Source organism: Scyliorhinus canicula, chromosome 4, assembly GCF_902713615.1.
Source record: "Scyliorhinus canicula chromosome 4, sScyCan1.1, whole genome shotgun sequence".
Taxonomy (NCBI): domain Eukaryota; kingdom Metazoa; phylum Chordata; class Chondrichthyes; order Carcharhiniformes; family Scyliorhinidae; genus Scyliorhinus; species Scyliorhinus canicula.
In genome coordinates, this window is record NC_052149.1 from 6,478,356 (window position 1) to 6,492,897 (window position 14,542).

General features: G+C 49.0%; 1 protein-coding gene across 1 annotated transcript in view; it reads left to right on the top strand.

The window, feature by feature from the left end:
• Window positions 1-14,542, top strand: part of LOC119964113 (atrial natriuretic peptide receptor 2-like) — a 126,711-nt gene that overhangs the window by 53,535 nt on the left and 58,634 nt on the right. Inside the window, exons 17-20 of the mRNA XM_038793419.1 lie at window positions 28-147; window positions 7,256-7,349; window positions 7,461-7,548; window positions 11,854-11,993. Coding sequence (XP_038649347.1) covers window positions 28-147; window positions 7,256-7,349; window positions 7,461-7,548; window positions 11,854-11,993 — 442 coding nt within the window. The remainder of the gene's footprint in view (window positions 1-27; window positions 148-7,255; window positions 7,350-7,460; window positions 7,549-11,853; window positions 11,994-14,542) is intronic.

The window sequence follows — 14,542 nt, forward strand, 5'->3', positions numbered from 1 at the left end:
ATCCAATTTCCTTTCTTTTGTTTAAAGTTGATAAAAAAGTGTTGGGCACACAATCCATTTTTGAGGCCAACCTTTGAACAAATTAAGAAGATGCTTGAGAAAATGAATCCCAACAAAGTGAGCCCAGTTGACATGATGATGAACTTGGTAAGATGGTTTCTTTATTTAACCCACTTAATTTGCTTCACTTGCATTAGCGACTAGGGGCTTTTCACAGTAACTTCATTGAAGCCGACTTGAAATGAAATAAAATGAAATGAAAATTGCTTATTGTCACGAGTAGGCTTCAATGAAGTTACTGTGAAAAGCCCCTAGTCGCCACATTCCGGCACCTGTTTGGGGAGGGTGTTACGGGCTGGTGTGACAATAAGCGATTATTATTATACGCTCCATCAGAATTATTTTCAACCTCCCTTGATGTGTTTGAAGAATTAATTGATTTTTTAAAATTGGGAGCATTAATAATAAAAATCTGTATTCTCACAAGTAGGCTTATATTAACACTGCAATGAAGTTACTGTGAAAAGCCCCTAGTCGCCACACCCCGGCGCCTGTTTGGGTACACTGAGGGAGAATTCAGAATGTCCAAATTAGCTAACAAGCACGTCTTTCAGGACTTGTGGGAGGAAACCGGAGCACCAGGAGGAAACCCACGCAGACACGGGGAGAACGTGCAGACTGCACAGATAATGACCCAAGCAGGGAATTGAACCTGAGTTCCTGGTGCTGTGAAGCAACAGTGCTAACCACTGTGCTACCACGCTGCCCATTATCTGAAATGATTTTAGAACATAGAACATAGAACAGTACAGCACAGAACAGGCCCTTCGGCCCTCGATGTTGCGCCGAGCAATGATCACCCTACTCAAACCCACGTATCCACCCTATACCCGTAACCCAACAACCCCCCCCCTTAACCTTACTTTTTAGGACACTACGGGAAATTTAGCATGGCCAATCCACCTAACCCGCACATCTTTGGACTGTGGGAGGAAACCGGAGCACCCGGAGGAAACCCACACACACACGGGGAGGACGTGCAGACTCCGCACAGACATTGACCCAGCCGGGAATCGAACCTGGGACCCTGGAGCTGTGAAGCATTTATGCTAACCATCATGCTACCGTGCTGAGCAGTTCCCGCATGCATTCACTGGACAAGATGGATTATAATTTAGCACCAAATAGGTGTTATAACCCAATGGAGATCCCGGGATCGGGACTATACAGTTTCCCATGGCCTTCCCCCCCCAAATGTAAACTTCTGCTTTAAGGGGGCGGGTCTTTCCCTTAACAAGGAGAGCACGGTAAGAAGTCTTACAACACCACGTTAAAGTCCAACATGCTTGTTTCAAACACTAGCTTTCGGAGCACTGCTCCTTCCTCAGGTGAATGAAGAGGTATGTTCCAGAAACATACATATAGACAAATTCAAAGATGCCAGACAATGCTTAGAATGCGAGCATTAGCAGGTAATTGAATCTTTACAGATACAGAGATAGGGGTAACCCCAGGTTAAAGAGGTGTGAATTGTCTCAAGCCAGGACAGTTGGTAGAATTTCACAAGCCCAGGCCAGATGGTGGGGGGTGAATGTAATGCAACATGAATCCCAGGTTCCGGTTGAGGCCGTACTCACTTGTGCGGAACTTGGCTATAAGTTTCTGCTCGGCGATTCTACGTTGTCGCGCGTCCTGAAGGCCGCCTTGGAGAACACTTACCCGGAGATCAGAGGCTGAATGCCCTTGCCTGCTGAAGTGTTCCCCAACTGGAAGGGAACATTCCTGCCTGGTGATTGTCGTGCGATGTCCATTCATTCGTTGCCGCAGCGTCTGCATGGTGTCATGTGAGAGTGCCTTTAAGAAATGGATGTTTAAGCAATGTACCTTTAAGAAATGCAGTGATGTCAGAATATGGGTGGAGCTGGGCTTCAGCTCGGCCATTTTTGAAGTTTTAAATTTCAGTTTTGAGAGAGAGCAGCTGAAAAGTGCCTGGTTGGTTTGCTGTGAGCTGCTTGAAAGGAGAAATCCAGTTTGAGGAGAAAGCTGGGAGTGTCAGTGTGTTTTGCTAAGAGCTGCAGGAAGAAAACACAGAGCTGGTCTGTTGATGTCTGCAAATCCAAAGACTATAAATATATTTGTGGTAGTATTAGAACAGTACAGCACAGAACAGGCCCTTCGGCCCTCGATGTTGTGCCGAGCAATGATCACCCTACTCAAACTCACGTATCCACCCTATACCCGTAACCCAACAACTCCCCCTTAACCTTACTTTTTAGGACACTACGGGCAATTTAGCATGGCCAATCCACCTAACCCGCACATCTTTGGACTGTGGGAGGAAACCGGAGCACCCGGAGGAAACCCACGCACACACGGGGAGGACGTGCAGACTCCACACAGACAGTGATCCAGCCGGGAATCGAACCTGGGACCCTGGAGCTGTGAAGCATTGATGCTAACCACTATGCTACCGTGCTGCCCCTAGACTAGAGGTACTACGGTACCTGGGAGTGCTGAGCCACCATTGGTGGAGAAGGCACGCTGCTCATTGGCCCAATGGTTTGTATTTCATTGGTCAGAGTGTAAGGTAGCTCCGCCCAGTGAGGCGGGGTATAAGAGCCCGTGTTTCCCAGCAGCCAGCCTTTTCTGTGCTCGAGCTGCTGGGGAAACACCTTGTTGATTAAAGCCTTCAATTCAGACTACATCCTCGTTTCAGTTATTTCCTGCAGCGTATGAGGTAGACAATATTGGTCGAGTCGCAAGAGTTTGTACCGCGTACCTGGTGGGTGGTGTTCTCACGTGTATTGGTAGTATCCATGTCGATGAACTGGCAGGTCTTGCAGAGATTGCCATGGCAGGGTTGTGTGGTGTTGTGGTCACTGTTTTGAAGGCTGGGTAGTTTGCTGCAAACAATGGTTTGTCTGAGGTTGCGCAGTTGTTTGAAGGCAAGTAGTGGGGGTGTGGGGATGACCTTGGAAAGATGTTCATCTTCATTGATGACGTGTTGGAGGCTGCAAAGAAGATGTCGTAGTTTCTCCACTCCAGGAAACTCGAGGACGAAGGGTACTTTGTCGGTTGTATCCTGTGTTTGTCTTCTGAGGAGGTTGGTGCGGTTTTTTGCTGTGGCGCGTTGGAACTGTCGATCAATGAGTCGAGCGAGAGATCTGTTGTGCGGCAACCGACGAGGAAAGAGTCGAATTGGGCCCCTCTGGAAGGCCGCTGCCCTAGATTCGACATGTATGCTCAAGCTGTTGGGAGTCACGTCAATGCCAGATTCACAAGACAGCCCTGAACGTCACCCAAGCACAACGCAACGCCATCCGCGCTCTCAAGGCCAACTGCAACATCGTCATAAAACCAGCAGACAAAGGAGGGACCCCAGTCCAACACCGGCATCTCCACATCTTAACAAGGAAAGCCTCGGCTGTACGAAAACACAGCCGGGGTGCAGGTTGGGATGGAGATGCTTCGGGGAGAGAAGGAGGTTTTAAATTGTATTTGTAATAAACTTTGTTTGTTAGTTTCTACTATCGTCAATGCGTTCTGCTTACCTCGGATTCAACAATAGGAAAATCTGTTCAGAGTGATATTGAAAGTTAATTTTGTTTTGTTCTTTTGATTAAAGAGATAATGACATATAGTGGAGGCTGAGTCCTATATTTATTCTAAACTTGGCTTAATCTTGGCATCAAGGGGCCCTGGCAAACTGGAGTCAATAGGAATCAGGGGAGAAACACTCCGCTGGTTGGAGTCAAACCCGGCACAAAGGAAGATGGTTGTGGTGGTTGGAGGTCAATCACCTCAGCTCCAGGCCATCGCTGCAGGAGTTCCTCAGGGTCTCGGCCCAACCATCTTCAGCTGCTTCATCAATGACCTTCCTTCCATCATAATGTCAGAGGTGGGGATGTTTGATGTTAACTGCAACCATTCACAACTCCTCAGACACTGATGCAGTCCATGTTCAAATACAGCAGGTCCTGGGCAATGTCCAGGCTTGGGCAATGATCATCTTCAACCGGAAAGAATTTAGCCATGTACCCTTGACATTCAATAACATTATCATTGCTGAATTTCCCACTATCAACATCCGAGGGATTACCATTGACCGTGAATACGGTGGCTACAACAGCAGGTGAAGCTGGTAACTTGGCTAGTAACTCATGTCCTGTGGCTGGTAACTCACCTCCTGACCCACCAAAGCCTGTCTACCATCTACAAGGCACAAATCAGGAGTGTGATGGAATAGTCTCCACTTGCCTGGATGAATGTGGCTCCAACAACACTCAAGAAGCTCAACACCATCCAGGACAAAGCTTGATTGGAAACCCATCCATAAACATTAAATCCCTCCAGCACCGACGCACAGAACCAGCCATGTGTACCATCTACAAGGTGCATTGCGGGAACTCACCAAGGCTCTTTAGACAACACCTTTCCAACCCATGACCGCTACCATCTAGGACAAGGGATGCAAACACATTGAGGACACCATCACATGGATGTTCCCCTTCCAAGCTACTCACCACCCTGACTTGGAAATGTATTGCCATTCCTTCATTGTCACTGAGTCAAAATGATGGGACTCCCTCGCTATCAGCACTGTGGATGTACCTGCACCACATGAACTGCAGCGGTTCAAGAAAGCAGCTTACCACCACCTTCTGAAGGGTGATTAGAATGGACAATAACCGCTGGCCTTGCCAGTGACGTCCACATCCCATCAATGAATTTAAAAAAATTTAAAGATGAAAGTATTCTGACAATGAGTTTCCTGATGAAAATATACAAAAGAAATGAAAGCTGCCTTCAGCATGAGAAACACAGGTACCCTTTGAGGCAGTCTTGTGGCGCAGTGGTAATATCTTAGTCTGGACCAGAAGTTCCGGATTCAAGCCCCTGTTCAGGACTTGTTGCCCATTGAAGGTGGCCAAAATGTGGCCAAAGAAGCAACAGAGTTTCCTGGTCAGTCGAACACTGCAGAAGACAATAGCAAAGCACAGCAGTGCTTTGCCAAGCATCGTTATGGACCAATGAAGCCCACGATTGGCCATGTCCTCTGAGGGTAGGGTACCAGAAGAAGGAGGAGTATCCTGTGTAGATGAAGGGGATGCATGTTATCGACCTTAACCGTGTGCTGACCTGCTAAATGCGGCCGCCGTATTCTCCAGCACCGGAGATCCGGTAGGGACGGGAATCGCGCCGCGCCAATCAGCGGCCGCTCGCAGCAGCCCCCACGGTGATTCTCCGGCCCGCGATGGGCCGAAGCCCCGCTGGTTTTTTACCAGCCCGGCCGGCGTAGATTGGACTAGGTCCCTTACCGGTGAGACCTGGCGGCGCGGGCGGGCTCCGGGGTCCTGGGGGGGGGGGGGGGGCCAGGGCGATCTGGCCCCAGGGGGTGCCCCCATGGTAGCCTGGCCCGCGGTCAGGGCCCACCGATCCGCGGGCGGGCCTGTGCCATGAGGGCACTCTTTTCCCACGCGTCGGCTGTGTCAGCCCCCGCGATGGCCGACGCATAGGTGAAGCGGCTGCTGACGTCGTCCCCGCGCATGCGCGGACCGACGCCGGTCGGCGAAATCCCTTCGGTCCCGGCTGGCACAGCGCCAAAGGCCTTCCACGCCGGCCGGCGGGGTGCAAAGGAGGATTCCGCACCTTTGCGGCGGACCGATGCCGGAGTGGTTCACGCCGCTCCGTCCCGCCGGGACCCCCCGCCCCGTCGGATATGGGAGAATCCTAATCTCTTTCTCTATGAAGGAGAAGCAAAACAAGCCATGGGATGGTGCGGATTGAAGTTGATGTAAGTGTGCAGCATTTGCATTGATGGTGTTTGAATTAGAAATATCTGCCTTGTGATTTGTTGGGTAGATATTCTCAAAATAGCAATTTCATCTCATCACTATCATGGCCATCAAAAGTCAAATTGTACCTATTTTGCAGAGTTATCAAGGATTTGTTTAAAGGTACAAGGCCGTTGGCTTATCCCATTTTTGTGTCAAGCGATTCCATAATTTTTAAAGAGTGTTTCAACGAGCGCATTGTGTCCACTTTCATTTACAAAAATTGTAAATCTGTCCCTTGCCGACCAGTTAACTTACAGAAGACACTGGGCAGCACGGTGGCACAGTGGGTTAGCCCTGCAGCCTCAGGGCAGCACGGTGGCGCAGTGGGTTAGCCCTGCAGCCTCACGGCGCTGAGGCCCCAGGTTCGATCCCGGCTCTGGGTCACTGTCCGTGTGGAGTTTGCACATTCTCCCCGTGTTTGCGTGGGTATTGCCCCCACAACCCAAAGGTGTGCAGGCTAGGTGGATTGGCCAGGCTAAATTCGCCTTAATTGGAAATTTTTTAATTTTTAAAAAAATAATTTTTATTGAAAGATTTTGTATTTATATAACAACAACAAACAGCAATAAAATACCAGCAATAACAATAACAATAACAGTCATAAACATTTGTCCAACCTCAATGAACAACAAAACATATTAACAACTAAATTAACACAATATTAAGTTAAATAACCATAGAAAATAAATAAATAAATAAAGAACACCCCCCCCCCCCCCCCCCCCCCCCCCCCGGGTTGCTGCTGCTATTGACCAAGATCCTATCTTTGAGTCAGAAAGTCCAGAAAAGGCTGCTACCATTTATAGAACCCTTGTACTGATCCTCTCAGGGCAAATTTGACCCTCTCCGATTTTATAAATCCCGCCATGTCACTGATCCAGGTCTCCACACTTGGGGGCCTTGCATCCTTCCACTGTAGCAAGATCCTCTGCCGGGCTACTAGGGACGCAAAGGCCAGGACACCGGCACTCCCAGCTCCGCCACAACTCCAAAAATCGCGAGTCCCCAACCTGGTTTGACCCTGGATTCAACCACCCTCGACATGCAGGAGGTGGAAGAGTCGTCAGTGGAGGAGCTGAAGGCTAAATGGGAGGGGGAACTAGGGGAGCAGATAGAGGATGGGACTTGGGCGGATGCCTTGGAGAGGGTTAACTCTTCCTCTTCATGTGCGAGGCTTAGTCTCATCCAATTTAAGGTGCTGCATCGGGCCCATATGTCTGTGACTCGGATGAGTAGGTTCTTTGGGGGTGAGGACAGGTGCACCAGGTGTTCGGGGAGTCCAGTGAATCATGCTCATATGTTCTGGGCATGCCCGGCAGTGGAAGAATTCTTAATTGGAAAAATTAATTAGGTACTCTAAAATTATTTTTAAAAACTTATAGAAGACACGTGAGACATCTTCCATTGTTTACATGTAGATGGAAAAATACAGCAAGCACCTGGAGGTTATTGTGGCCGAAAGAACTCAAGATCTTCTGCAGGAAAAGCAGAAGACTGATTGCCTCTTGTACAGTAAGTTCTCTACGGTAGAATTCAATCCAATGCCTTTATTCTGAGAGAGCATTCACAGTGCATGGTGTGTGAAAACTGATTGAATGTATTTACCATTGCATATGTCACCAGGCATGTTACCAAAGGAAGTAGCGGATGATCTTCGTCAAGGGATTACTTCACAAGCTCAAAGTTACTCTAATGCTACCGTGTTTTTCAGGCATGTTACTTAGGTGTTGTGCATCTGATTTCACTGTTTGTGATGGTTGGAGTGTTGTTATTGGTGTTTGTCACTGGTGTGAATTTTGCACTTAAACTGATGGGATATTAGCTGGGGAAAATTAAACACTTTCTATTCATGTATTCAATGCCAGGATCAGGCACTCAACAGTAGATACAGCACAATTAGATGCAGTGTGAATCACAGCTACCCTGCCCCCATCTCAGAGTGCCCAGACTTCATCAGATGGATCACAAATGCTTGACATACCAACAGGTCAGACCAACTCCTTGGAGGGAGAGCCAAAGTCACCATTTAAAATCAATGACCTTCAAAACTGAGTTCTGACCTGGTCATTGACCTGGATAGTTAAATCTATTTCTCCACAGATGCTGCTTGAATATTTCCAGCATTTACTGTGGAAGGACATGTGAACATAAGAAATAAGAGCAGGATGAGAGCATTTGGCCCTGGGAGCCTGCTCCGCCAGCCACTATTATCATGGCTGATCCGAATGAGGCTTCAGCTCCACCTGCCTGCTCTGCCTCCCATAACCTTGACTCCGTCGTTGTCAAAAAACTCTCAATCAATCTTGAATACGTTCAATGGCCCACCCCCACTGCTGTCTGGGGAGGACAATTCCAAATATTAATCACCTTCGGAGAGATGAAATTCCTCCTCATCTCCATCTTAAATGGGAAACCCCTTGTTCTGAAATTGTGCGCCCCCCCCCCCCCCCACCCCTAGTTCTAGATTCCCGCACAAAAGGAAACATCCGCTCCATGAAGGCAGGAATAAAATCCTGCGCAATCTATTCTAGAAGACATTGCCTTCATTCCAGGAATCGGATAGTGAACCTTCTCTGAGCTGCCTCCAATGCAAGTCCTTCTATAAGGAGACCAAAACTGTAGACGGTACTCGAGATACCGTTGCCCTGAAAAGCTGAAGCACCGCTTCCTTACTTTTATACTCCATTCCCCTTGCGACTTTGCCTTTCCATTTCTAATTACTTGCAGTGCCTGCTTGATTCTGCACTTCAGGTCTCCTCTACACAAACGCATTGAGCGCACACATTATATACATATTTATACACCCATTCAGGACAGCTCAGCAGGCAGTATTTCTCCAGAGATTCAGCAAGCACCATTACCAATAGCAACAGCTGCAACTGACAGCTGCACACAGACAGCTTTAGATCCTGGTTACGCGATGGCATGTCATTTGCATATTTACTGAAAGAGATATTGCAACACCTGCATATTAAATTTTTGCTCTGCATTTACAATCACACCCGATCATAGGAATATAAGAACTGGGAGCAGGAGTCGGCCATTCAGCCCCTCGAGCCTGCTCCGCCATTCAACACGATCATGTCTGATCTCCTCTCGCCCTCAACTCCACTTTCCTGCCCGTTCTCCATAACCCTTCAGCCCATTACTTCATAAATTTGCTCACTGCCCCGGCATCCACCGCACTCTGGGGTAACCAATTCCACAGATTCACCATCCTTTGAGAGAAGCAATTTCTCCTCATCTCTGTTTTAAATCTGCTACCCCTTATTCTAAAACTGTGACCTCTCGTTCTAGATTGCACCATAAGAGGAAGCATCCACTCTACGTCTACTTTGTCAATCCCCTTTATCATCTTACACCCCTCAATTAGATCTCCTCTCATTCTTACAAACTCGAGAGTCGAAACCTGAACTGCTCAACCTCTCTTCATAAGTGTAATGACTTAGACCAGGCCTTTGAGATTGACCAATTGGAATATGAGTTCCCTGATGAGTGGGCCAATCAGGGAACCTCTTATCTGAACATAACAGTGTCAGACCCTCTGGGCTCCCAGTGTGGACAGCAGTCTGAGTGCATGTGGGCATACTGCTGTTGGTTTGTTAATGGAAGCAATTCTGGTGAAGGGACTTCTGCCTCCGTGGACTTATTACAATAAGGCAAACCCCTCGGGCGGGATTCTCCAATAATGGGGCTACGTCCCCACGCCGGCATGAAAAACGGCGCCAACCAATCCGGTGTCAACGGTTCCCGATAATGGGGACTGCTCCCCTTCCTATGGGGCTAGGTCGGCGCCAGAGTGGTCCCCGCAGCGGCAGCCGACGCGGAACGGCACGCTCAAGTTCACGCATGCGAGGAATGGGTAGTGTGACTCCGCGCATGCGCAGAACGGCCGCCGTATTTTCACGAATGCGCGTTATGACCGGCCTATTTCCGCGCATGCGTGTGGGTTCCGCCTCCGCGCCTGGCCCCCGGGAAATATGGCGGAGCCCTACAGGGGCCCGGCGTGGAGTAAAATAGGCCCCCATGGAACCAATCGCTGCTCCAATCGCGGGCCAGGCCACCGTGCCCCCCCCCCCCGGGTCGGATCCCCCCCACTCCCCCCTCCAGGACGGCCCCCACAGACTCACCTTCCAGGTCCCCCCATGTGGAACCTGAGTAACCCACGCCGGCGGGACTCCGTCAAACCTGTTGGCCACTCGGCCCATCGGGCTCCGGAGAGTCGCCGGGGGGCTGCTGCCAACGGTCCCCGACTGGCGCAGCGGGAATCCCGCGGGCACCCGAGAATTGGCCCCGGAGAAGGGAAGCCGGCGGCGGGGAGCGATCCCCTCCCCCCCAGGGATTCTCCGACCTGGCACCGGGTCGGAGAATCCTGGCCCTCGTCTCTGAATTCAATCTACTGAACCTCCTCTGAATTGCCTCTTATGGCCCGTGGTACTGCAGCATTCCCTAGACCGTCTCCATTTTAATAATATTCTGCTTTTTTTACTTTTCCTACTCAAGTAGATAGCCTCACATTTTACACTTTATCCTCCATTATCTGTCCATGTTTTGCCCACTCGATTAGCCTATTCAACTCCCTTTGAGGGTCTTTGCATCCACATCACATTTATTCCTACCTTTCTTTACATCATGTGCAAATCTGACTATAATTTAGACAGTCCCTTCATCCAAGACATTAGTATAGATTGCAAATAGTCGTGGCCCCAGCACTGACCTTTGTGGCACTCACTAATTGCAGTTTGCTTAAAAATAACCCAGTTTGTTTCCTGTTAGTTAACCAATCCTCTGTCCATGTTATAATAAAAAATCAGGCAGCGTCTGTGAGTGCCAGAGGACACGATTGAGTGACTTCTTGGCGTCCAACTCCATGAGGCGACGAGGCCGTTAAATCTCACGAGAGGCCTCTCACAAGATTTGCGATGCTCACGGGATCTCGCGAAACGTCACGATCTGGATCTTACCCTCGCTGGGCGAGATCTAAATATATTTTTAAATGAGCCAGATTATCCCAGCGGGAATTAATGCCTGCGCCTGGGACCCCCCTCGCCATGGCATTATTTAGCACTGGTCCACAGGTGTAATGGGAGCTCGGGGGTCTCCCAGGCCTTTGGAGACCCCTGGGTGGTCAGGGATCCCTGGGCGGCACCGCGGCTCCCCTCTGACTTTGGTGTTGAGCTGGTTTTGAACAGTAATTCTGATTACGTCTGCTGGGAGGGGCTGGGAACATCGCAAGCTGTTTGGTGCCCAGCGCAAATTCCATTTCAGGCCTCTCCTGAAATTTGCCGACATAGCGGGATTTGTGCCAGGTGCAAACCGCCCGGAAAATCGCCCCTCAGCATCTTTTTTCCTTTTTCGAATTTTGCTTTTTTTGCAGAAGAGGGGCATTTTGTTTGTCATTTTCCAAGTCAACACTGTTATGATTCTACGGCGGCACGGTCATAGCGGTTAGCAATGTTGCCACACAGCGCCGAGGTCCCGGGTTCGATCCCGGCCCTGGGTCACTGCCCGTGTGGAGTTTGCACATTATCCCCGTGTCTGCCTGGGCCTCACCCCCACAGCCCAAAGGCGTGCAGGTTAGTCGAATTGGCCATGCTAAATTGCCCCTTAATTGGAAAAAAAGATGTAGGGGTGCATTAAGTTTTAAAAAGCACTGTTATGGCTCTTCTGAATGAGATCACCAATTTTGATCCATAAACTACTTGCATGACAAGTTTAATCCCTGCTCAGCATGTGTCATTTGTTTGTGGATTTCAGAACTAATTATACCTTTACTTCTGTCAAAATGGTAGATGTAAGTTTAAATTTACTGTTAAAGGAACAAGTTCTGAATTTTTTTTTCAACTTGCTTTATAAAAGAATAATTTCAGAGGATTCCTCCTTTTAAAGTAATAATCGTATTCCCTGTGTACTCTGGTACCTTACCTTTATAGATAGATAGCTCAAACTAATTGTTCCAATTATGTTCCTGATTAAGAACTCCCTTTGTGTGTGTGTGTGGTTTTTCTCCCTTTAGCGATATTGTTGGATTCACGATGCTGTCCAGTGCTAGCACCCCTTATCAGGTGGTGGATTTCCTCAACAGACTGTACACCTGCTTTGATGCTATAATCGATAACTACGATGTCTACAAAGTTGAGACAATAGGGGATGCTTGTAAGTATATTTCAAGGTCGGGAACTTCAGTGAAACTGTTTGATTATAATTGATAATTCTACTTAATTTTTAATTTCTGGTGCTCGGGTCTTTCAAATAGTGATGGTCCTGGGTTTCAAACGCATTGGAGCTTCAATTAGACATACTTTCTTTTGATGACAAACTCTTGCTCAGCCATATCGCTGCCGAGACAATCTAAGAGGTTTAGGTTCCTCTTTAGCAAACACAAAGAACCTAATATAAGGAGACATTTCTTCACCCAAAGAATGGTGGGCCTGTGGAATTCATTACCACAGGAAGCAGTTGATGCTAAAACATTGAATATATTCAAGAGGCGGCTGGATATAGCATTTGGGGAGAATGGGATCAAAGGCTATGGGGAGAAAGCAGGTTTAGGCTATTGAGTTGGATGATCAGCCATGATCGTGATGAATGGCGGAGCAGGCTCGAAGGGCCAAAAGGCCTCCTCCTGCTCCTATCTTCTATGTATCTAAGTATCTAATCTCAGTTTTAGGAGTCTCTTGATTTCTCTTTTGCTACCAGATGGTCTGGGCTTGCAAAATCCTTAACTGTCCTGGCTTGAGACATATCGCACGTCTTTCACCTGTGAGTGTCCCTCTCTCCAGTCACACCATCTGGACCTGCAAAGACTCGCATTCAACATATCATCTTGCATCATTGACTTTGTCTATATATGTGTTTGTGGAACCCAGCTCTTCACTCACCTGGTGAAGGAGCAGTGCTCCGAAAGCTAGTGATTCCAAACAAACCTGTTGGACCTTAACCTGGTGTTGTAAGACTTCTTATTGTGCCCAGCCCAGTCCAACGCCAGCATCTCCACATCAAATCATTCAATGAAATTGGAGTAAAGGCCAGCTGATTGTTGGGAGGAGGGTCACTGCAAAGTAGGAAATGCAGCAGCCAGTGCGGAGAATAGAAATGACCTGATAACCCATTTTCAAGGCTGATGTGAAACATTGATAGGACCTCGGGGAGAGCTCTCCTTCTCTTTGTAAGAGTGCTGTGGGATATTTCACATTCACCTGAAAGGGCAGACAGTGTTTAACTACTCACCTGAAAGACAGCCCCACAAACAGAGTAAAACTCCTTTGGTGCTGTACAGGGGTTTGCTCAAAGTGTCCGCAGTGGAACGCAATCTTCTGAGAGGAAAGTGCAATCCACTGGGCACCGATGGCATAACGAAGCATTTTAACCCAGCCAACACAACATAGCTGGGAGAGGTGACCACTGATACCTGTCAGAGTAGGTGCAGAATCTAATGAAGCCATTTTCAGGAAGCTCAAATCTGCCCTCAGAAACCGTTTCATTTTGGTAGATTGCAAACTTCTAATAATAAATTTGATTTCATCGTCTAGCTGGTTTAGCTCACTGAGCTAAATCGCTGGCTTTTAAAGCAGACCAAGCAGGCCAGCAGCACGGTTCGATTCCTGTACCAGCCTCCCCGGACAGGCGCAGGAATGTGGCGACTAGGGGCTTTTCACAGTAACTTCATTGAAGCCTACTTGTGACGATAAGCGATTTTCATTTCATTTCATTTCATTTATGTGTCCCCCCAAAATGGTATATACCACAAAATAAACCACAGGGTGCGATTTACAGGCTGCATCCCACTGGAATCGGGGCGGGATGTGGTTGGTAGATGCCACAAGAGGCCTCCCCCGGGATCCCCGAAGGTCATTACGCCTCACAAGATCTAACGGGATCTCAAGAGATCTTGTGATCTGAATCCCGCCCACAAATTGTGGGACTCACACTTGCAGAGTTAAGTGGGTTAAAAACTCACTTAGCTGTGCCGATGCCAGATTGAACCGGCTCCCAAGACCTTCCAGCTTTGCTGAGGAGATCTCAGCTGGACGCCGTTCAGCACTGGATCCCACAAATGGGGATCAGACGGAAGGGCACTTGGGGAGGTCTCCAAGGCGATCAAAGGCCCCTGGATGGTTGGTATCTGGGCCAGGCGGCACCCTGGCACTGCTGATGCCACCCAGGCACCTTGGCATTTTAAGCCTGGCACCCTAGTAGTGCCACCCGGGAACTCTTTCAGTAGCCCCGGGCGCCCCGGAGGTGCTATCTGGGTACCAACCTGGCACTGCCCATGTGGTGCTGGCAGGGGCACTGCCAGGGTGCCAGGCTGGCAGTGCCAAGGTGCCCAGGTCAGGGATCAGGGGCTTCCCTGCCCATGTGAGGTGGGGTGCAGATGGCTCAAAGACCCCCAACAGGTGAGATGGGCATTGGGGCGGGGGTTGGGGGGGGTGGTCCGGGGTCGCGCCAAGATGTCGTGAGATCAGTGCAACATTTTAAAATGGTGTCCCACTCTCCTCTTGCACTGACCAGCGGATCTTCGGCTAAGTGTGGCTTCGCCGGGGCATTCCCCATCGAGGCCAGGAAAAAACCCAGAGTGCCGTCATATAGCGGGGTGGTCCATGGCCCACGAATGACCACTCGATTCCCGCCCAGGACGGACTTTTTCTTTGGTTAGATCGCGCTGACAAACAGGCGGACCATCCCTCTGAGCTAACTAAATTCAT